This window comes from Oryctolagus cuniculus, chromosome 8 (assembly GCF_051225735.1).
Source record: "Oryctolagus cuniculus isolate XC-2025 breed Fujian yellow rabbit chromosome 8, ASM5122573v1, whole genome shotgun sequence".
Lineage (NCBI taxonomy): Eukaryota > Metazoa > Chordata > Mammalia > Lagomorpha > Leporidae > Oryctolagus > Oryctolagus cuniculus.
In genome coordinates, this window is record NC_142874.1 from 6,023,017 (window position 1) to 6,047,447 (window position 24,431).

Below are 24,431 nucleotides of genomic sequence, written 5' to 3' on the forward strand. Positions count from 1 at the left end.
TAGGCTCCTGCTGTGGTCAGTTGGGTAAATAAATAGAAAATGGTGGTGCCTTTCAAGAATCAAATAGTTGCTTGATAGAGAGCCATTTGATTTAGATCATCTGCCAGATACGTGAGTGTAAAGCAGTACAAGCTCTGAAGGGAAAAGTCTTCAGAACCCAGCATGCAGAGGCAAACCTTAGCTTCGGCTCCTCCGTGTGCTGACACATTTTTAAATTTATTAAAAATCTGGGAATTCTTACTGAAAAAACTCATTTATGATAACTCTCATAATTGTTACTTGAACCTAATTTTTGACCTTCAGGGAAGCGTACCTTTCACTCTTTACACTTAGAATTCAGGTTTGGTGTCCGTATTAATGTGTGCAGATGGTAAAGCCTACTTGGGGCCTGCCCACATCTGCACCTGAGTCTCCACAGCACAGTCCTGTGTGTTGAGCGTGCTTTTGCCACCATTGTTCACATGGCACTGGTTCTCAGGGTAATTTGTCCCCAGGTGGGAAGCATACCGGTGGCAGAGTTGTCGATCTTAGCTCAGCCTGGCTCTGCAGCCCAGTCTCTCATCTACTGTGCTGGTCCACAAGGTTATTAAAAGACAGCTTTCAGGAGTTGCATTTGTTATGTTTGTTAATGCCCTCTCCCTCATTAAATTACACGGGAAAAAAGAGGGGGACTGTAATTTAGAATCTTGCTATTGCTTGCTGCTACACACTTAGAAATACCTGTTGTAAGTAGGAATCATCTCTAATGGTGACTGTTTATTGCTTGCTGGGCTATTTAAGGACTCCCTCCCCGCCCCAATTTTGAACGATACTCTTCCAGGAAAGAGAAGTACTAAGTCATTATCCCTACTGAAACACAGGCATGCTGGAAGTAAATGGTTTAGTTATTTTACTTACTCAGTGAGAATGGTTTTTCTATGGCAATAATTTTGTGTATGATCATTTTACTTATTTTATAGATTTATAACATGGTGGCAACTGTGAAAGAATCAGTACCCCCCTCCCCCGCCCCCATTAACATTCCGTTAGCTCTTCACATGAGAGACAGTCATAGAGGCATCACTGGGAGGTGTCGACATTGAGTGTTGAGTGAGCACTCTGTCTTGATGGAGAGTTCTGTGTGGGGGCTGGCTTTATTTTTGAGGGGTCAAACTGGTTGTTTATGAGACAGAATAAAGCAAATAAGAAAAGGCTCAATGAAAATGCAAGTCCCTATTTCTTAACACTATTGCAGAAAGTCATCTGGGCCTGCATGTGAAGACAAAAGTGGGAGCTAAGACACGTCAAGAAAAGTTGATGTTTTGTTAATAGATTTAAGTAATTGGGTGAGAATACAATCGAGTCACCTTTTCCAGTGCATTGAAGAGTTATATCGATTGACCTGACACGTTCGAATCAAGGGCTTACTCTGTGCTGGAGGCTGGAGAGTTCTTTAAAATGTTTTTTTGCTTATTTCTTCTGTAATTTTTAAATTATTTTTTTCCTCCTACTAATTTTGGTTTGGTTTGTTGTTTTTTTCTTTAAGTTTGTTTATTTATTTGAAAAACAGAGATGGGGGGAGAGAGAGAGGGAGAGAGAGAGAGACACCTTCCATCTGTTTGTTCATCCCTCAAACGGCCAGGTCCAGGCCAGGAGTCAGGAGCTTCTTCTGGATCTCCCACGTTGGTTCTGGGGCCTGGGTACTTGGGCCATCGTCCTCTGCTTTTCCCAGGTGCATTAGCAGGGAGCTGGGTTGGAAGTGAAACAGCCAGGACTGGAACCAGCCTCTGTATCGGATGCCGGCATTGGAGGCTTAACCGTCTATGCCATAGTGCCAGCCCTGGCTGTATGCTTTTAACAGATGCCAAGAAAGCTTATTAAAGCATCAGAGAGGTTCTGGAAAACAAGGGCACATGTTGCAGTAGTGGATTCATGAGCGGCACCCAGATGAGTGTGGAGAATTAGTAGTACACAGATAAAGTGAGCAAAGTTGAATCCTGGCTGTGATGGCTGCCAGGTATCTTTAGTATAGTTAGTATTGCGTTGGTTTGTTGTCAGGAATAGAGTACTTTATAATGTCTTAATAAATGACTCTAGGTGTCAACACACACACACACACACCTCCACTCAAACACCCACAGACCTAATCTTATTTTTCAAAAGTGATATGCTAGGACTTGTTTTATTCCTAAATTGTTACCTCTGAACATGATCTTAATTCTGGAAGGTGCTTGTTGAAACCACCTTCAGGACTAATTGTGAGGTTTCATGAGGTACGGATGTAGTGTGCATTTCCTGGCTAGATAACCATCCCACACATCACCACTGATCGTTTTCCATTTGCCTCTCCCCTTGTTACAAAGGAGCAAGGAGGAGGAGCGTGGGGGAAACGTGAATGACTGAGACAGTGAGGATGAATCTGGACGAGAAGCGTGAATAGGAGAGCATCTCTCCTGGAGATGTGAGCGTCACCCAGCGCGTGTGTGTAACAGTTTAAACGCTGACTTAGGTGTCTTTCCCTGTGGTGGTTGTTGGATGTAAACGATCGACATTTGGGATCGGTATGGGAAGTAGGGATCAAGAACAGCCAGCACAATGTCTGGCACGTTGCAAGAAGCTGTCACTTCATACTACAGAGCGGTACCACACCATGAATAGTTTGAACAATAGTTTGAAGCAACAGGTTTGGAACCAGTATTTTACTGTGCTAGTTAATATTACTAAGAATGACATCTCTACAAAAGTAATAGATTGAACCCAGTATCAGAACAGTAAAGTGAATGGCAGAATCATAAATGCAGGTGTTTACTCATTTTATGAGTTAGTCCAGTTTTCTCTTTTTGTATTCATCTTAAGACAAGCAAAGTTCAGAGTACTGCAAGCATGCAAGATGGGACAGACACGACTATGAATTCCTTCCAAAAATCTTTAATATAATTTGACCTTGAAATATGTAATACTGGAATATATTCTGCAAACTTAAAAAAAACACTCATACAAAGAGCCTTCTATATTTCTTGACTTTTTTTTTTTCCCTTTTGGGGGGAAAGGGAAAAGGTCTGCGGGATAAGTTTATTTAATATGACATCAGTTGAATAAAGCCAGCTGTGAGTAATTATCGCTGATATTTGATTTCCAGCTGTTTTGTTGAACTGTTAGTGGTTCTCAAGGTATTTGGATATTAATTAAATGATGACTCAGTGTAAAGAAGTTCTATTTAAAGTAGTGGTGCATCAAATAGAATGTTAAATTTCCCACCTGCTACAGACTTTGAATTCTTTCTGCTGTATCTGTTCCTTTTAAATTTTTTTTTAAAGGTTTATTCATTTATCTGAGAGCAAGAGTTACAGAGAGAGGGAGAGACAGAGAAAGATCTTCCATCCGCTGGTTTACTTCCCAGGTGGCCGCAATGGCCAGAGCCTGGCCTATCCAAAGCGAGGAGACAGGCGCTTCCTCTGGGTCTCCCATGCCAGTGCAAGGGCCCAAGCCATATTTTGCTTTCCCAGGCCATAGCAGAGAGCTGAATCAGAAATGGAGCAGCCGGGACTCAAACCAGCACCTGTATGGGATGCCGGCACTGCAGGTGTCGGCTTTACCTGCTATGCCACAATGCCGGCCCCTCCACCAGCATCTTAACCCCTAGGCTACTTGCTTGCCCCAAGATCAGATGATTTCTGGCAATGATTTTCCATATATGAAATCTATATATAACACAGAAAGAGAATTAAAAGAATATTCTGTTTGCCTAAAGGCTTCTGAAGTCAGTTTATCAGTAGTGAACAATTCATATCAGATTGAATTTTGAACATCAAATTCTGCACACAATTTGAAAAGAAATCACAGAGGATAGAAGAAAAATACAAGATAATTAAAGAATGAAATAAGAAGTTAGGAAATAGAAACTGGTCGAATGTGCTTCATAGCCTTATGGAAAGAGCAAAGGCATAAATCAAACCAAGCAAACCCGCAGACACGCGGGCAGCGAGGCTGGGTGGTGCTTGTGGGTCTGCAGTGCTAAGTACTGAGCAGACCTGCTGGGTTAGTCTCTCTGGGCTTCACCGTTAGAATGGAGAAGTTAGTGTGGTTCCCCCCGTCCACCTCTCTGTCACACAAGTTCCCGAATGGAGTGCTTGTAGACGTTTTCCAGGGGTTATGAGGAGCAAAAGCAGGTGCAGGAATGTGGTCCCTCTCTGGGAGCGCAGTCTTTAATAGTGGTATCTGTATTGTCTTGTTCCCCCAGATGTTTCATACGTACAATCAGAAATTCCAACAATGAGAAAGGAACATGTGACAAATTCCTCTTGGATGATGCGTGGATGGTGTTTAGGAGATGAGAATAGGGGAGAGCAGGATAGAGTGGTTTGAATCGGCTGTTCTGAGGATGTGTGTTGATGCCCCTCAGGATGGCTTGGGTGGTCAGTGCGTGCCAGGCAGGAGGCAACGCGGTTCTTGCAAAGCAGGCTGGGAGGATGCAGTCGACCTCAGATGCAGGCTGGGAAGAGCACTGGGTGCCTGTGTGGCAGTTGCGATTTGGTGGTCAGTGGAAGTGTTTCAGCAGGCGAGGGGAACAGCCTAGAAACCTGCTTGGGTCCTTTACTTTTGCTTGCATAATAAGTGATGAAAATGGAGAAGGCCCTGGACTTGTCCCTGCTATTGAAAATAAAATGAGCCGGCGCCGCGGCTCACCAGGCTAATCCTCCACCTTGCGGTGCCAGCACACCAGGTTCTAGTCACGGTCGGGGCACCGGATTCTGTCCTGGTTGCCCCTCTTCCAGGCCAGCTCTCTGCTATGGCCCGGGAGTGCAGTGGAGGATGGCCCAAGTGCTTGGACCCTGCACCCCATGGGAGACCAGGAGAAGCACCTGGCTCCTGCCATCGGATCAGCACGGTGTGCTGGCCGCGGCAGCCATTGGAGGGTGAACCAACGGAAAAGGAAGACCTTTCTCTCTGTCTCTCTCTCTCACTGTCCACTCTGCCGGTCAAATAAATAAATAAATAAATAAAATGAAAACTCTAAGACTTAACAGGATTTTTCAAAAAACCTAATTAAACGTGTGAAAGAAAAGAGTTGCAGCAAGTAGCAGCCAACTTGAGCGTGACTCCTGGGGAGGCTTCGTTGCAGGAGGGGGGCCGCTGTGTCTGAAGCGTATGGCGTGCATCTGGCACCATGTGAAGAGGTGCTGCAGCAGGCTCTGGGGGCGCAGCTCAGCTGGTGATGGCGAGGGCTTGGAAGTCATCTGTGTAGGCTGAGAAGAGAGACAGTCCTGTGGGACGAGGTCTTGAGAAGATACCCGGGGCACAGAGCCCTGCGTAGCCTTCAGAGCTGTGTGCTCAGGCCTGGGGAGACCCGGGGAAGGGCTGTCCAAACGCAGCACTGCCCCCTTCCCCATGTTTTGTCTTCCCTTCCCTTTTGTGTTTCTTTTTTCCTTGTTTGTCATCATTTAATGTCTTCAATGCGTTATTTAATCTTGCTTGTCTGACTAGACGGTCATATCCGCAAAGATAGGGATTTTGGTCTGTTTTATATGCTGTTGCATTCTTAGCAATTTACAGTAATGCTTGAAGCTTTTCGTGGCTCAGGGGGAGAAAAATATTAATTTGATTTAAAAAAGATCATTGGTGATCTTGGAGAAAGATGTGTCAGTAAACTTAGGGGCAAAGGTCACATTTCCTGAGGTTATACAACAACTAGATAGCTGTGAAAAGTGGGACAGTGGAGCTGCACCTGTCATTCCAGAATGCCGGCCAAGGAGCAGAACCCTGGCTGCAGAGGACGTGGGAGGGACCAAGTGAAGGCTTTCCAAAGCAGGACACTTGTGTGCTTGTAGGATTGGAAATGATGCAGAGGGCGCAGTGTAGTAGTTCAGAAATCCAAGTGTAGGTTGTTATTTTACTTGCAATTCTGTTTACTTGAATGGCTTACTAATTTCAAAAAAGACATTCAAAAAGGGGATGAAGAGGGGAAATACTGCTTCTGGTTTTTTCACCCCTGTTTTTAGTTTGTAAAAATTTAATTTTTGCTCAGGATACTAATAGTAAAGGCAGAATAAGTATTTTCAGGGACAAAAGGGTGAGAAGGAGTTTACTAGACTATCAGACTTGTTTTTGCACTGAGTCTTCAACTCAAAAGATAATTGGTCCCCTTGGGCAATACCCATACCTAAATATTTGGTGGAATTCTCACTGGCATGATAAAGCAAGGGTTCGTAAAGGTTACATGTGTACCATTTTAATGGTGTGCAATACTTCCTTTCTTGAACAAAAAGGTAAAACAGTGCTCTGGTTCCAATGAATAAGAAATGGGACAGATGGTATTTATCTGACATATAGGTTAAGCTTGCATAACCTTATATTAAATGACATGGCAGTGCAAGCAGTTTTCAATGTGGTAGATTTAGTTTCATAATTATCAATTGTTTTTTGATTTGTTAAAATTCTCCTAAACATGAGGATCAACAACAGTAACAATTTTAAAAATAAGATGTATTATATATACAGTATATTATCCAAGAACCTGATGCCATCGCTCAAAACATTTTTAGGATTTATTCTGGGGTCTTGATCAGAGTGGCTTAGTGAATCCCACAAAGAAGTGAGCCTCTCTATTTCATGCAGTTCTATGTTATTTTTGAGCCTGATTGAACTTAGATGACAACTCATGCACCTTAGTTCTGGGTGAATGTTGGATGGCCTTAAAAAAGCCAAACCTGCCCGGACAGTGTGAAGAACATGCTTACAGGTGTTCTTGAGCACACTGACTTCACGCACACCCCAGCGGCCAGGTGTTCCTGCGCACACTGACTTCACGCACACCCCAGCGGCCAGGTGTTCTCGAGCACTCTGACTTCACGCACACCCCAGCGGCCAGGTGTTCTCGAGCACGCTGACTTCACGCACACCCCAGCGGCCAGGTGTTCTTGAGCACACTGACTTCACGCACACCCCAGCGGCCAGGTGTTCTCGAGCACGCTGACTTCACGCACACCCCAGCGGCCAGGTGTTCCTGCGCACGCTGACTTCATGCACACCCCAGCAGCCAGGTGTTCTCGAGCACGCTGACTTCACGCACACCCCAGTGGCCAGGTGTTCTCGAGCACACTGACTTCACGCACACCCCAGCGGCCAGGTGTTCCTGCGCACGCTGACTTCACGTACACCCCAGCAGCCAGGTGTTCTCGAGCACGCTGACTTCATGCACACCCCCGCGGCCAGGTGTTCTCGAGCACACTGACTTCACGCACACCCCAGCGGCCAGGTGTTCTTGAGCACACTGACTTCAAGCACACCCCAGCGGCCAGGTGTTCTTGAGCACACTGACTTCATGCACACCCCCGCGGCCAGGTGTTCCTGCGCACGCTGACTTCACGCACACCCCAGCGGCCAGGTGTTCTTGAGCACACTGACTTCAAGCACACCCCAGCGGCCAGGTGTTCTTGAGCACACTGACTTCACGCACACCCCAGCGGCCAGGTGTTCTTGAGCACACTGACTTCACGCACACCCCAGCGGCCAGGTGTTCTTGAGCACACTGACTTCACGCACACCCCAGCGGCCAGGTGTTCTTGAGCACGCTGACTTCACACACACCCCAGCGGCCAGGTGTTCTCGAGCACGCTGACTTCACGCACACCCCAGCGGCCAGGTGTTCTTGTGCACACTGACTTCATGCACACCCCAGCGGCCAGGTGTTCTTGAGCACGCTGACTTCACGCACACCCCAGCGGCCAGGACCTTAGTGTGAACGGCCAGGGAAAGGCAGGAAGCGCATCCCCCGTTTTTGCCTTTGGTTTTTCCTCTCCCCAGTTCATCGTGTGGCTGGCAGTTGACTTTGGCAGCTGCTGGGTGCAGGGCGGGGGAAGGCAAGCCCCACCCTTGGCCTGCACAGCCGGTGGTTCTGCAGAGTGGGGTTTCCTTCCCGGGGCCTGCACGTTTTGGCAGGAGGCCTCCCTCTATATGGTTGTTGAGCTGTAATAAATTCAAGTAAGTCAATAAACGTATGCTTTGGAAATGACGTCACTTCTCTAGTGCCAGAAGGGCCTGATGTTAAATATAGGATCTAATCACGTTTCTGTGTGCACATTAGGTGCAGAGAGCCACTTGTGAAGTGAAAGCAGGACAGGTTACAGATAGATTTTTCATGTAATACTTTGGTTGGTGTAGGTATCCTGAGGATCAGAGGCCAGGAGAGGAATAGGATATGAAAGTTGGATAACAGCTGGCAGCAATGACAGAAAGCCCGAAAGCATTTGCTGACCTTGGGGGTAACATAGGGAAGGGACGAGAACTCAGAGTTTGGGTTCTTCCCTCTGCCAGTCTCTGTTGAAACTGCCAACTAAGTAGAAGTGGGCATTTTTATTAGGAAAAGTATAAGTTGTGGTTAAGGATTGTTTCTTCCCGAATCCTGCTGTTTTCTACTTGAATTTAAAGAAGTTTATTTTTTAATAAACACTGTCCATGCTTTTAATGGGCAAGCGTGTTTTGAAGTATGTATACATTGTGGAATAGCTCAATCAGACTAACTAGCATGCGTTACCTCGCATACCATTGTTTTGTGCGAAGAATTTTCTCAGCGGTTTTTGAGAATGCAATGCATAGTTGTTTACTGCAGTCAACGTGTTGTACCACAGACTCTTGCATTTATTCCTGGTATCTAACTGAAATTTGGTATCCTTTGACCAACATTCGACCCCCTACCCCTACCCTGGCACCACAGCTCCAGGGGAATATTCTACTCTCTGCTTTTTAGATTCCACACATACGTGAGTGAGATCAGTGCAGTATTTGTCTTCCTCTGCTGGCTGTTTTGCTTAACGTGACGTCCCCAGGCTCATCCTTATTGTCACCAATGACAGAATTCCATTCTTTCCCAGGAGCCTGTGGTATCCCAATCTGTGTCTGTAACCACGTTTTCTTTATGCATTCTTCCGTTGATGGGCACTTATCTTGACTGTTGTGATGCAGCAGTGAGCATGGATGAGAATGTCTTTGATATGCTAATTTCATGCCCTTTAGATAGAAACCCTTTAGTGGGACTACTAGCTCATGGTAGTTCCATTTTTAATAAACTATTTATATTTATATATTTATATATTTCTATTTAATAAACCTGTGCACGGTTTTCCATAATCGCGCTAATTGACATTCCCACCAGTGATGTGTGAAGGTAACCTTTCTGTTGCCTTCCATGTGTTTGAGAACAGCCATCCTACCAGGTGCGAGGTGAGTGATGGTGAGCGTTTTTTCATTGACCTGCTGGCCATCTGCACGTATTCTTTTGAGAAGCGTCTATTTGGGACCTTCGCTCATTTTTAAATTGGGTTATTTGTCTTCTTGCTATGGAGTTGTTGGAGTTCCTTATGTGTTTTTGGTAGCAAGCCCTTGTCAGATGTGTAATCTGCAGGCGCTTTCTCCCCCCATTCCGTAGGTTGTCCCTTCGCTCTGTTGAGTGCTCCCTTGGCTGTGCACATGTGACTGATGTGCTGATGTGACCCCATTTGGCAATTTTTGCTTGCACTGTTGGGGAGCATCCAAAACAGTCACTGCCAGCGCAGTGTCCTGGAACACCCCCGCCATGTCGTCTTCTGCTGCTTCAGGTTTAGGTCGTAAGTGGACGTCTTTAACCCGTTCCGAGTTGGTGCTTGCGTGTGGTGTGAGACAAGGATCTGGTTTTGTGCTTTTGCATGTGGGTAACCAGTTTTCCCAGCATCCTTTGTTGAAGAGACCATTCTTTCCCCATTGCCTGTTCTTGGCACCTTTCTGAAAACTCACTTGACCTTAAATGAGTGAATTTATTTCTAGGTTCTCTTGTGTTCAGTAGTCTACTTCTTAGGTATCTATTATAAGACTGTTACAGCATTGTCTTTTACTTTATTTTATGTATTTATTTTTAAAGATTTATTTATTTGAAAGGCAGGGTTACAGAGAGGCTGAGGGAGAGACAGAGAGGGTCTTCTGTCTGCTGGTTCACTCCCCAAATGGTCACAACAGCCGGAGCTGGGCCGATCAGAAGCCGGGAGCCAGGAGCTTCATCTGGGTCTTCCACATGGGTGCAGGCGCCCAGGTTCTTCCGCCATCTTCCACTGCTTTCCCAGGCACATTAGCAGGAAGCTGGGTTTGAAACTAGCATCTGAGACTGGAACCGGTATTCTGATGTGGCAAGCTGGCTTTGTAGGCAGCAGCTTAACCTGCTGCACCACAGCCCTGCCTCACTTAACTCCTTTTCTATAATCTCTACTCTACCCTTTCCAAAACTGTATCTGGTTGGATGGCTACACCATCCCTTTTCCCTGGCTGCCTCAACTTTTCTGGACAAATCTGAATGGGAAACCATCTCTGAACACTGCCTAAAATTTCTTGAGTATGTTAGCTCATTGCTGACCAGTGGTGGTGGAAGGCTTCAATTACTTGAGTGGAATATTCTCATTTGCTTCCCTTGTCCTCTTGAAACAAAAAAGTCCGAGAGTAAGTAAAACTGTTGGTGGTTGGCTCCTCAGTAAAGCATTCAAGATGGGAAAAACAGATGTCAAATTATTTTTGTCTTTTGTCCTAGAAAAAATGGCAGCAGTGAGCTTTTCTATATTTAACACCTCCTTCCTTTCAGAGCGCACTTCCTTTTTGCGAAGAGGCCATAAAGAGCCCGTGTCCACAGTGGCCCCTTCTGCTTTGCCTCTATGAAGACCGCCAGCCTCCCCCAGGACTGCCGAGCTCACAAAAGGCACTGATGGAGTCTGTGAGGCAGACCTGTGGCCGGAGCCTGGATGTCCTGCAGGTGCTGGGTGTAGACTCCCTGGCTCTTGTTGTAGAGATAGGAATTCCAGGGGTGACGTGGGCCCGCCCTGCCCAGCCCCAGTGCAGCAAGGGTTCCCTGAGCCGAACCAGCACCAGCCCGTCCCTAAGCAAATGAACTGAGGTGTGGACTGTGTTGTTAGAGAACACAGCGGAGGGTCTTTGCCTGGTGGCCTTAAAAAACTGTCGTGAAAAGTGGTCCCGAAATTGCTTTATTGTAGTGGGGTGTAGGTTTCTGTGTGTATACCGTTGATGTAGTTTTTCGGTATTTGTATTTAAATGATTGTTAACTGAAAATATAGTCACTTGTTGGGGAGCAAACATTTGCCTGTGCGAATAATGTGGGGAATTAAAATCTGACGACAAATGTGCAGCCTGAGAGATTAAAGAAATAACTTTACAATGAAGGCATCTTTTGTCGGGTTTATTCTTCTTGCCACTTAGGAGATGTGAATTCTGGGAAGCTGTAGGCTGGTGGCGTAATGCATTGTTCTGAGGGGGAAATACTTGGACTGGCTTTTGAAAAAACAGGAATTGCGGACAGATTGGGACACTTGATATTTTCCTTGTTCACAAGGCAAAGTTTTTGGTTAGAGCCAGCTTGTTGATATTTAAATTTCAATCTGTGCTTCTCTGAGTGTCCTCCCCCGCCCACGAGGACAAACGTGGTTCGCGTCCTGTCTTCCAGCCTGCTGAGCTCGGCGTTGGTCACCTTTACAGCCGTGCCCTGCGACGCGGGCTGTCGCGGTGAGCTGGGCGTTAGTGATGAGCGTGTCTCACTAAGCAGTGTACTCGAGAAGCGGGCTGTAGGTGATTCTTGCCTGTCCCTCGCACCCCCCACCCCCCACCCCTCCTATGTAGGTTGGAAGGTTATCCAGGGAACTGCTTTATCATTGCTTTTTGTTTAGGAGTTGTTGAAACACAACACCCGACTGAGAGCACATGAAGAATGCCCTTTTCAGGAGAAAACAACCTGAAGAAGCTGTAGGCCATGGGGAAGAGCTTGACTGCGTCTGGTCCTGGAACTCCCCGTGCCTGTGTCCCAGGCAGGCTCAAGGACTACGCCAGGGCCTTCCCATAAGTGACCAGTGACAGCATGACCAGGCTTCCCTGGGCTTTGATGTTTGAATTGGCATGAAATCCCAGTCCTAGAGGACTACTTTTCTTTTGGGTATAAATTAGTAAGCTCAAAGCAGTCAAAAACATCAGGGAAGATGGAGTTAAAAAAAAAAGGCAAATTGAGGAAAAAGCCATGCAGGGATTTCAAAATCTTTTGCACCAAAATAAACTCGCCTCTCCATTGTTCTCCCCGCAAGTTTTTGCAGTCTTCCTGTATTTTGTCTTCACTTGATTTGGGACCACACAGCCATTTAAGAACATAGGTACGAATTCTGGCAGAAGCCGTGCACTCTGCGACGGCTTTTACTTCTCACACATGTTCCATGTGTATGTTCCGTGTGTGTGATGATGTAGTCCTGAGGCCTGGATGGCTGGGGCAGTGTCCTGTTTTCATTGCTTTGGTAATTGAATGGCTCTGGGGAGGCTGCTTTACAATACAAATTTGCCTGCCGGGGAGGAGGGCAATTAAGCGGTCGTGATAGGCGTGCCCATGGGCTGGCCCTCTGCCTGTTTGGTTTAGGGGCTTGAAGAGAAAGGAATCATCACACGCTGTCTGATCCCGGTATCTGTGTGTCCTGTGTCCTGGTAAGACCACGCGCTGTTTTGAGGGGGCTCTGGGCAAGGGCTGCCACCTTGTGGCCGTTCATGGGATCACCGCAGTCTGCATGGGCGAGCCTGGACCCGGGCTGGGATCACTTTGACTCTTCCTTCTCAGGGAGCGCTCACCTTTGGGTCCTGCATACCCCCTGCCCCGCAGCAACGTCGCCTGTTCTTCCTCTGCACCCAGAGCACCCACAGTGCGCTGCTAGTTGCAGAGATTAGAAGGAGGTGCAAGAGAAGACAGGCTGTCTTTGTTTACGATACAGTCAAGTGACCACACAGAGCACAAACACAGGGCCTGGGCCAGCGGGAGGGGCAGGAGAGACTCCATGGAGTTCAGGAAGGGAGCCCAGGGAGACTGGGAGGTCTTTGAGCAGGCAGACGGAAGGGAGGGCGTCTCGAGGGCCTTTGTTGTAGGCAGGGCCCAGAGATGGCCGGTCACCGCTTAGCAAGGGCGCATGCGGAAGGCTGTGTTTGGGCTTTATTCTGAAGCCAGGGTCTGGATGTGGTGTGCCCTCTAGGGAATAGGGCAGCCCTTGCCCCCCCATGGGTGAGGGTCCTTCTGCAAGTTTTAGGCTGAAGTCTCGACTTTCTTCCCTGTATGAGCTTAATTGCCGCTTGTGAACCTGCTAGAAATTCATGCTTTGCAATGTTGTACAGGGCAAGATTTTGTGAGGCATGTTCCCTGGCTCTACCTCTCTCTCTCAGTAACTCTGCTTTTCAAATAAATAAAAATAATTCCTCAAAAAAATAAATCTTCTGGCCAGCGCTGTGGCATAGTGGGTTAAGCCTCCGCCTGCAGCGCCAGCATCCCATATTGGCACTGGTTCCTGATCTGGCCGCTCCACTTCCAATCCAGCTCCCTGCTAATGCACCTGGGAAAACATTGGGAGATGGCCCAGCGCTTGGGCCCCTGTGCCCATGTGGGAGACCCAGAAGAAGCTCCTGGCTCCAGTCTGGCCTAGTGCTGTCCATTGTGGCCACCTGGGAAGTGAACCGTCAGGATGGGCGATCTCTGTCTCTCTCTCTCTCTGTAACTCTGATTTTCAAAACAAATAAATCTTCAAGAAAAAAGAATATGGATTTAAACATAAGTTAATGGAATACATGCAGACATTTTTAAAGCCTGCATTTTAGAGTGTTATGAAACAGCTTTTGGCTATGGAAAGTAAACTTAGGAAAATACTTAATCCAGTTCTGCCAGTTTTAAATATATTTCTGTTATTCTTTCTGGGAGAAAAACTTAAAGGGCTGTTTGGAAATTGGAAATTTTGCGTGTTCCCCTTTTCGTCATTCTTAGGGATATGAGATTCTAAACCCCTGTCATTTGGAAAGTATATTAATAACAGATGTGATGGCCTATAATACACGTTGGTTATACTTCTCTTGAAACCTGGTATAAAAATCTGGGTTTATGAAGTAGACAATCCAGGGGCCTTTGTATGTTCTACAAGTCATACGCTCAGCTCTTTCAGGAGGGTAGACATGCCTGCGTTCATTTGTGACAGTTCTGATGTGTACACACATTTTATGGATATTCCGAAGTTTAGAGTCTTAGGATCACTTTTGCTTCCATTCAGATCTCAGACTCAGCTACTGTTCCGCACGTTGTTAGGAAACTGCGACTTCAGCGACACAGCCTAGCCAGGTAAGGACTCACCTGGTCTGGCAGACCTGGTCCTGTAACACACCCAGGATCACAGCTGGGGAGTGAGGGGGCCTGGGTTTGAACTCTGCCCCCTCTGAGACATAGTCTTTGCTTCTCAGGAGAACTCCTTTCTGTGTTTTTTTGGGTGGGAATATGTGAGCTTTTTTAAAGGCTTGGCATCAGTAGGCAGCAATCTTCCTACCTGTCCGCCCCTCTCCCATTTGACTGCAAACAGGAGTTTTGAACCTTGGGACATGAGCTTCCCAACCCCCGTATTAATCCTGGTCGTTGCTCGTGAGCCTTTGCCCAGAAGGAGAGCTTGCGTTTTTGTCTTTGCAAGTTCCTCTCTCTGGATGGGTGAGAGCTGCTAACACTGGCCGTCCCAGTCCGGTGACCCTGGGCCCCTGAAGCAAGAGGCCCGTCTCCCTCCTCCTCCAGTTTAAAAATCCGTGGACTGTCCACCCCAACAGGCCTGCTGTTTCTCACATGGGCACAGGATTCTCACTCAGTCCTCGATTCTCACTCAACCTGCTTCTAGACACAGTGTAAATGCATTGCTTAGGATATCAAGCAAACCCATTCTACAGGGGACACGATGCACAGTTTCTCCTGGCGCAGCGTGACTCTGGCCCCGGTGTTTTTGCTGTGCACAAGCAGTGAGGAGTGAGCAGAGGACAGGAGTGGGTGCAGCAGCATATGGCGTGGGGGCCCGGGAGGAGGAGGTGGCGTAGTTCTTTCCCAGCTCTCCGAAAGACCGCGTTAAAACACCTGCTGTACGCAGGGAGTGAACTTCTGAGGCTGGCCAACACACGATCCCTGAAGGCCGGTTATAAGTGAATGATAAGTGAGCCCTGAAGCCCGCCTGGGTCCGGATGAGTCTCTGGGGAGAAACTGGAGCAAGAGCCCGGAGGCTGCCTGCTCTCCCTCTGCCTCTGCTGTTGGGGCACCTCACGCTGCAGATCTGAGCAGCAGGGCGACGTGGGTTGGGTTGTGAGTGCTCCTGGAAGTCCAGGTGCTTGCTGTGGGGAGGAGGGAGTCTGCTTTCCCTGGGAGCCTCTCTTCGCTTCTTTCTGGTCGTCTGTCCATCTCTCTGTCTGCTGGTAGAACAGTGAGTTTTAGAGCTTTAATCTGCTCTCAAGTGGCATGTATTTTTGAGCAAAGGATGTCCTTCCTGGGGCAGGAGGGAAAGGCTTATTGTTCTAAAACACGCTGCTTCCTGGTTAGAGCAAGCTGTTCCTCTTTGTGCTCCAAGACTGGAGAGTTTTTTTGGGGGTGGGGGTGGGGGTGGGGGGAGAGCTGACCTTTTAAGGTTCCTTTAAAATAGTAACAGTCGTGTGCATTCTCTTTGTCTTGGGAGGTTAGAAGTTTCCCGGTTTGTGTGACCTGCTTGTTTGGCCTCAGCGGAAGTTGGAACACTTCAGGTGATTTCACTGCCCAGCGTTTTTTTTTTTTTTTTTTTTTTTTTTTTAATTAGTCAAGTTTGTTGACACACAACTTCATTCTGTTTATATCTCTTTTGTTTGTGTAGAGAGAAAAAAACAATTAGAATGCAAGACTATGAAGGCCATATAGGAGAATTCCCTCCTGTGTCTTTGCAAGAACCCTCTCTCGCTAAGGTTGCCTCCCTGGTTTCCACTGATTGTTGACTGTTGCAGGTTGATTGAGGAGCAAGGTTTCCTTGGCCCTCACCTATGCTCTCTGTTTCCTTGCAAGGTAGGGGCAGTTCCATGCCAGTAACAGTGTTGCAGTAGGTGGAAGCCAGGCTGCAGCCCGAGATGGGGAGAGACGCTGTTAGGGTGATGCTTCCGGTGGGAAGGGGGACAGCAGGACTGGATCACCTCGCAGGGACCTCTCATCCCCCCAGATGTGTCCATGCTGCGGACACAGTTCATTTCTCTTGGTTGTGCCGCCTGGAATCTCATGGAACATGGACATGCCAACGCAGACAGGCACTCCTGGGGAGGGTTCCAGGGCCCCCGGAGCTCATTCACACCTGCGTCTGTGTTCAGATCGGAAAGGCAGGGTTTGTGTACTTCAAAATATCGCTCCTAGAAACGAGAAAGGGATCTTCATTTTGGCTTTCAGCGTGGTGTACCTTCCCTGCACCCCCTAATTGCCGGGCAGCCTAACAGTCCTGCTTGGCTCCCAGGGTAAACTGAAGAAAAGCGTAAATGCAGATCCCTGCCTCCTCTGGTTCGCAGCTGCGTGCTCATCTGTGGTCCACTTCCTTTCATCCCTAAGGACCAGAGGGAGTTCTCCAAGCCTCTGCCACAGCGCCTCTGTGTTCCCTCAGACCCAGCTCGGGCCGCTCACGCTCATCACCTCGCACAGCACAGTCAGATCTTACTTGCTGGTTGCCTGCCCTCTGGGCTCCAGTTTCTTACCACTCCTGTTAGTGCCAACTAGGAAATCTCAAGTCTAGGTGGAGTCTGTCTGTAAAGTCATCTGGGTCAAGCTAGCCAGTGCTGCCTTCCGTGTAGACAATGTCACAGAATGGTGTTCTTCTTTCTTTCCCTGGTTTGTAAGATCCTTGTGTCATAGACCATTTAAACCAAGCTTCTTTTGCAGTAACAATAGAACTCTAAGAACAATAGAAGAAACTGACATAATTGGTAAATTAACATCTAGATGTCTGTAGTCTGGTTAGATTCATAAGGTACTCATATGAGGTAGTTCACACAGGGTTTTCTGATTGTGTGTTGTTTGAGTGACACACGTCCCTGGAAGGGCAAGTGTTTCATTTATGCAGCTTGGGTACAGCATGTTAATGACGTCACTGAGTCCACCGGGTCTCCTCTTCACCTGCTCAGCTTTGTGATGCAGGCTCAGTAACAACTCTGACCTGTTTCCTTGTGCCAGAGATGAAAGCGATTAGTGAGTACGGGTGGTAACATCCCACTGTTTACTAGGCTTTATTAACTACTCAGCGTCTTACTTAATTTGCAAGTTTTATTTAGAGTGTCTAAAGGTAAAGAAATAATGGCAATAATTATGCTTGGTGCTTGCTATACAATCATATAAGTTATGTATTCACATGAAAATTGTTATGTACATGTATATCTTATTGACACATAATTTATTCAGAAATGTGATCCTTCTTTAATTGTGAAGCCCCATACTATTAAAAAAGCAATAGATTAATATTGTGCCATTTGACCAAGGAGCCGGTCTTTTTACTTTGATTTTGCCTAGTTGAGTTCAGAGTCAAGTCCGCTGTGTTCAAGGCTTGTTCTCTTTTGAGGCTTTGCCTTTCCTTGGTCCTGTCTCTGAGCTTCCAAATTCTGTCTTCTGTCATGTTTCCTTTAGACTTCTTCCTTTCAAGGAACAGATTTTTGAAATCCTTTTTCTTTCTAGTATTTTTTCCAAATAATACTTTTTTTCGTCAGGGCAAATTTATCTGCTTGATGACTGTTTAATGAACTTAAGTAATCGCGTGTGTGTGCTTAGGTGGAAAGCAGTGTAGGCTTTGGGCAGATGGTAGCGGGCTGGTGGGCTCTTCAACAGCAGCGTGTGAGAATTTGGAATTGGGCTCACCGTGTGAGCTCCTCAGGAGTGAAGGGCGCTGCTCCTGTGTTGCTGAACCGCTTCAGGTAGCATAAACGCATGCATTTAAACCAGATCATGAGCTTTGGAATTATCCAGAAGGACCTTTCATCATAAGTCTTGAAAAAAGGAATTCTTCTCATTCATTGGGACATTTTTCTTGATTTTCCCTAAATGCAAATAGAACATTGTGATTAGAATTTGATTGCTTCCAAGGAAGGAATGTATTAGCTTTGGCAAGGCACACGGTGTTAACTGGATGGTGGAAAAGATTTACTTTCAGCTTTCTTATTTGCATTTTTACATTTCAGTCGTTACATTCACCTTTAAAAGACTTCTTAGAAGTGAAAGACTACAGGTGAATAAAGTGGAAGCTGTCATTCACTTCATCTGATCGTCGATCACACTGAAAAACTCCTAACATTGATGCATTTGAAGTCAGAATGACTTGCAATTATCGATCAAGTCTGTTCCCCCCGCCTCTTAACGCATCATGATGTTTAGAGGTTATGATAAAGTATTTTAGGCTAAAACTCTTGGGACTCTCCTCGAAAGGTTTCTGGTTTCTTATCCAGTTACACTGTGAATTGTTGTCTTCAGTGCCTTTGGTACACAGAAGTCAGTGGCACAGAGTTCTCATTGTTCCTGGATCTTTTCCTAAGGCTCCCAAAGCTCCTTCTTGACGGAAAGGTTCAAGTTTGACCAGGGAAGTATGACTCGGACGCTGAGAGTCGTGGCACTGTTGGAAGCAATTAAAGGAGACCTGAATGAGTGGAGACTTAGTGTTGCTGAGATGGTAGCACTACCCAGCTCGTCTGCAGTCAGTGCCATCTTTAGTAAAATCTCAGCTCTTTCTTTTTTCCTTTTTTTTTGGGCAAATATTGACACTCTGGTTCAGAAATTCAGATCGGAAATGCTAGATAGTCAAAAGAGTCAAGACAGTCTTGAAAAAGTAGAACAATGTTGGAGCACTCACATGTGTTTGAAGACTTGACCCCACAGCTGTGGAATCAGCACAGTGTGAAACTGGCATCAAGATAGGCACACAGAGCCGTGGAATAGCATTGAAGGTCCAGAAGTAAACCCTTACATTTATGGGCAGTTGATTATTTTCCAGAGACATACAGTACAGTTCAGTGAAGGAGAAAATAGTCTTTAGAAATAGAATTCTAAAAGAAAATATAAAAAATATAATAGTAAATCTTTGCGATCTTGGATTGGGTAATGGTTTCTTAAATATGACCCTGAAAAGGACCTTCAATCCAGAATACACAAAGAAATCTCACAATTTAATGATAAAAAGACAATTAAAATACGAAGAATTTTAATATTCATCTAAGATTATATAAATGGCCACAAAGCATATGAGTTAGTCATTAGGGAAACGCAAATTGAAACCACAGTGAGATGTTACTTTACACCCAGTAGGATAGCTAAAGTAAAAAAGATGGACAATAATAAGTGTCAACAAGCATGTGGCAAAACAAGAATCCTTTTGCAACGTTGATGGCTTATAAAATGCTACAGCCTCTTAGGAAAGCAGTCTGGCAGATCCTTAAAAAGTTGAGCAGAGTTACTATGTGAGCTAGCAGCTCCCTTCTGTAGAAGTCTACCCATGAGAATTGAAAATGGTACTCAAGCAAAAACATACGCTCGTGAGTTCATGACAACGTGGTAGTAATAGCCAAAAACTGGGACTAACCCAAATATCCATCAGCTAACGAATGGCTAAGCCATTGTAGTCTATAGTCACAGTGGAACATGATGTAGCATTAATGCAGAAAGTGCTGATCCATGCTACAAGATGAGTGAACCTCCAGAAACATCATGCTAAGTGACAGAAGCCTGCCCTCCAAGGCTGTATATTCCATTGTAAGATGCCATTTCAGGAAATGTCCCGAACACGCAAATCTAGAGAAGGAGAAAGTAGACTTGTGCTTGCCAGAGTTTATGGAAAGGGAGAATGAGGAGTGACTCTTTTTTTTTTTTTTTTTTAAAGATTTTTTTATTTTATTTGTAAGTCAGAGTTACAGAGAGAGAGAAGGAGAGGTGGGGAGTGGGGGAGAGAATGAGAGAGAGGTCTTCCATCTGCTGGTTGACTCCCCAGTTGGCTGCAATGGCTGGAGCTGCACCGATCCGCAGCCAGGAGCCAGGAGCCTCTTCTGAGTCTCCCACACAGGTGCAGGGGCCCACGGACTTGGGCCACCTTCTACTGCTTTCCCAAGCCATAGCAGAGAGCTGGATCGGAAGTGGAGCAGCTGGGACTCGAACCGGCGCCCATATGGGATGCCGGCACTACAGACTGGGGTTTAACCTGCTGTACCACAGCACCAGCCCGGAGGAGTGACTCTTAGTGAGTCACTCATTATTTAAGTCTTTTTTTGCACCTGCTACAGTGTGATCCAAAAAGCAACATATATTTTCTTTTCTAAAATGGAAACATTTCAATTATGTGTACCTTTTTATATAAGGTATTATTTTGGTAGAATCAAAACAAATTGAATATACACTCATTTTAAGTGTACTTTTGAAATAGTATGCATTGATTTTATAGTAAAATAATTTTATTTAATAATGATGTTATCCTATATCTATACTGTGAAATTAAAACTTTGCGTTGGCTATTTTGATGTACAAGTCAGAAAACAGGTGATAAAGAACAACTTAAGATTATTTTCATGGGTTAGTCAGTTTATATTTAGGTAGATTTTGTGCTTTTCACATAAGTGGTTATAATGGAGGAGCTTTGTGCAATTCCTTTCCCTTGAATAATGTCTAAAGTCTAAGAAAACACGTGCATAAAGGGGGAAACAGTGGTATCAATAGCTTGTTTTTGCCTGCAGGTCAAGTGCCGTCTTTGATAAACTTCTTTTCCTGGAAGTCTGATCATCTCTATCTTTTCCTCTCAACAGGATCTGGAAATAGTGTATTCCTATTTGCATGGTATGGAAGCCTTGTCAAACCTGAGGGAGCATCAACTCAGGTAGGTCATTTTCATAGTTTCTTAATGATGGAATGTTAGAATTTTGTATTACTTTTTTTTATTGTTAAGAAGTAGGCTGAAAGAAAAGTTATGAGAACTCCCCTTCTTCTAGCCTCTTATATTTGGCTTTATAACTTTTCCAAAATTGAATTTAACTGTATTCATACTATAATTTGCTGACATTCCTATTTTACGAATATTTTTCCACTCCTACCCTGGTGTGTGTCTCTCTCACTCCCTCCCTGCTCGAAAGTAATAACCACCATTTGGTGAATATGCCAAAAGGGGCCCCGCTTGCCATTCTGGTAAATACAAGTCTACCTCTCACCCCCACACAGATACCCTAGAAACCAGATTGTTATAATTCAAAGAATGATTCGGTTCATTATTTTAGTATGTTATAGGTCTTTGTATGATTATGTTTATTGCATTAAGTAAACTGCCCTTCTTTTGTGGGGGGAGCAGAATATTTGTTTTTGAAATCACTTTTGTTGTTTAGTAATTCAGTAACTTTATTTAGGGTTATCTGGGCTTAATATATAAGAACAGGCGTAGAGGAAGGCATTAGGGTACAGCAACTGTAGTACCACCTGGACACTCACATTTCTCTATGAGAGCTGGTTCAGGTCCAGGTTTTTCTGCTCCCCATCCAGCTCCCTGCTAATGTGCCTGGTGGCTCAAGGACTTGAGTGTCTGCCCCCACGTAGGAGACCCAGATGGAGTTCCTGGCTCCCGACTTTCACCTGACCCAGCCCTGGCTGCGGTGGCCATCGGGGGAGTAAACCAGTGGATGAAAGAGCCTCTTTCTCTCTATCATTCTATCTTAGGAAGAAGAGAAAGGAAGGAAGCAAAGGAAGAAAGAAAATTTCAAAAGTAATGAAGGATAGGAGTGATTTTACCATAACTGTAGTAGATGGTTTACAAATAAACACCAACAGGGACCTAATGGACAGGTCAGGTCTCCTCCAGTCCTGACCTGTAGTTTTTAATTATGAAAGGAATACTTGTCCTATATATTTCTCCCTTACTCTTTCAACACTAATTAATTTGTGAGCATGTCAATTTTATCTTTAGTTGTTAATTGAAAAAGGTACCGAGAGGATTGAGTACTTCTAAAATTAAATTTTTAATGAAAATCATTTAAATTTAAGTAGATTGCAGATTAAGTGTTTAAAAATTCAGTCAAGTTTTATTAGAAAGGGCAAAACCATTGGGGTTTTAGAAGATGGCTCAAATTAAGGCAAGAATAATTTTTAAAGCGTGTAACTTTGATTTTATGTCTTATCATGACAAATTTCTTGAAAAAGCTATAATACCAATTGTTTATATAATTGGATGCAGTTAATCTGCAAAACTAAAACTGCCATTCCCATTGTGCACATAAACCACTGGGGCTGGCACTGTGGTGTGTAGAGTCAAGCCTCCGCCTGCAGTGCTGGCATCCCATATGGGCACTGGTTTGAGTCCTGGCTGCCCTACTTATGATCCAGCTTCCTGCTAGTGGCCTGGGAAAGCAGTAGAGGGTGACCCAAGTGCTTGGGCCCCTACATCCACACGGGAGACCCTGGAGAAGCTCCTGGCTTTGCCTGGCACAGCCCTGGCTATTGTGGTCATTTGGGGAGTGAACCAGCGTATGGAAGATTGATCTCTCTCTCGCTCTCCTTCTCTGTCTGTATTCCTGCCTTTCAAGTTAAAAAAACCCCACATGTGTAGTATTCAGATATAGATGCACTGTGTGTTTATAGTAGGCATGCATTCAAAGTTATTTAGGTGATAGTTATTAATACAGTGGAAATAAAATGTTTAATACTTACAGAAATTTCGAGAATTCCCAAAGTGGAACTACTACATACACCCATCAGTTAGCTTGAGAACTATCAACTTTCCTTTCAAAGGTCACTTTGGCTAGAAATAACCACTTGCTTCAAGGCTGTAGAAGGTTCATTTTGGAGCCTGTTCAGACCCTATCTTGGCAGGAGCTTACAGAGAGCGGCCTTTGAGATCTTATTCTGCCGGTGTTGAAAATTCACGTTTATGGAAAGCATCTGCTTAGGCAAACATGAGTTCTTTTTTAGAGCAAGATCAGGATACCAAATGAATGCTAGCAGTAGCTTGGGTTATAATACTACCGTTTCTGGGAGTGACACTCCTGTAGATCAATGGGTTTTTTTGAATTCTGTAAAGGCTTTTTACCCCAGGATTAATGGAGAACAGTCAGCTAAGACTTCCATGCAACAAGGTCATGTGATTACAGTGGGAAAATGCTCTTGACTAAGATTTCCCTTTGCCCGTTCAGGAGAGGACGCTGGAGCGAGGGCGCTGTCCTCCCATGAGGAGGAGAGAGGTTTTCCTGTGTGGGATGCTTCAGCTGCTTGTGTTGTAGCCGCCCCGCCTGGGAGCCAGCAGCTGATTCCGAGCGCTTAGGGGCCATTCGCTGTGTTGTGCTAAGATCACACAGTTTTAAAATTTTACTGTTAAAAGTTAATTTATTTGAAAGGCAGGTTGACAGAGAGAGAGGGTGGAGGAGAGGTCCCATCCATCTTCCGTTTACTCCCCGCATGTCCATGACAGCTGGGGGGGGGGGGGGCGGGCTAAGTCGTGAGGCTGGGACTGCGTCTGGCTTCACGTCTGGCAAGGGCCCACGTGTTCGAGCCATCGCCCATGCTTCCCCAGGTGCCTTCACGGGATCAAAGCACAGGGCAGTGGGGGCGAGAACCAGCACTCTGTGGGATGTGGGTGTCCCAAACGGTGGCCCAACCTACTGCCCCCTAGGGCTCACCCCAGGATAGCACACTTTGTGTGATACGAAGCTTTTCAGATTTTCACTTAGAAATGACAGATTTTTTTTAAAATACAATTTTAGTAATTGTTTAATGTTTCTACTACCTTAACTCATGTAGACTCGAAGTGGTGTATTTGCCAAAGGGGTAGAGAATGCTGTAGTTCAGAACAGAGACTAAAACTGTGAAAAAACAGACTAATTGTTTGGAACTAATGAGAGTTGCAAACAAGCATCTACTGGATTAAGTATTTTCTTCAACATTATTGATGAGTATAATTGTTATCATATAGGCACCTTTAGATCATTAAGTAGCAACTAAGCTATGGTTGTTAAACTCTGAAGAATTCAGGGAAGATCAGTGTGTTTTTGGTGAAACATTTCCTAACAATGTTTAAAAACGAAAGCATTTTGCTACTTACCATGTAAGAAATTTTATCATGGCTTTCTGATAGCACTAGATAAATTGATTCTGTAAGCAGTGAGCACTTGCATGCCTACTGTGTGCTGCAGATTGATATAGGTTGTTGATGTCAGCCAGACCCTTGACCTCATAGAACATACATGTTCCTGGTGGAGCAGACCACTTGGGGTCAACACATCACTGCGGTTTTCATTCAGATTTCGGTGTGTGGGGCATGGTACGAATGGATGCTGGGTTGCCATGACTTCAGAGCCAAAAGGAGGTGACGGTAACTGGGGAAAAATTTCTGCAGCGTGCAGGTGCCCCACAGTGCTGTCCCAGCAGCAGACTTGGTGCAGCGGGAGGCGAGGCCCGTGGTGCAGTAAGGGGGGGGTGTAGGTGGGTAACTGGTGTAGTAGTTGCAGCAGTTAGTACAGGGCTGTGTTCAGGGACAAGCCGCTTGGGTTTTCTTCTAAGGACTGTGGCGATTAGCAACAGAGGTATGAGATGACCTGCTTTTATGTATGGAAAGATCTCTCTGGATAAGGGCATGGCAAAGAAAAGGCAGAAACCTATACCCAGGGTGCTGCAA

At 45.5% G+C, this 24,431-nt stretch overlaps 1 protein-coding gene across 4 annotated transcripts in view; it reads left to right on the plus strand.

Moving 5' to 3' along the window:
- RAPGEF2 (Rap guanine nucleotide exchange factor 2) overlaps positions 1-24,431 on the plus strand; it is a 274,024-nt gene that overhangs the window by 68,605 nt on the left and 180,988 nt on the right. For 3 of the 4 annotated variants that reach the window (XM_008273491.5, XM_051831661.3, XM_008273492.5), the window contains exon 2: positions 20,587-20,657. In XM_008273491.5, the coding sequence (XP_008271713.2) occupies positions 20,587-20,657 (71 nt within the window). Of the gene's footprint in view, positions 1-14,068; positions 14,132-20,586; positions 20,658-24,431 lie in introns of those variants that run through there. The other variant, XM_089301875.1, reaches the window with a different exon arrangement.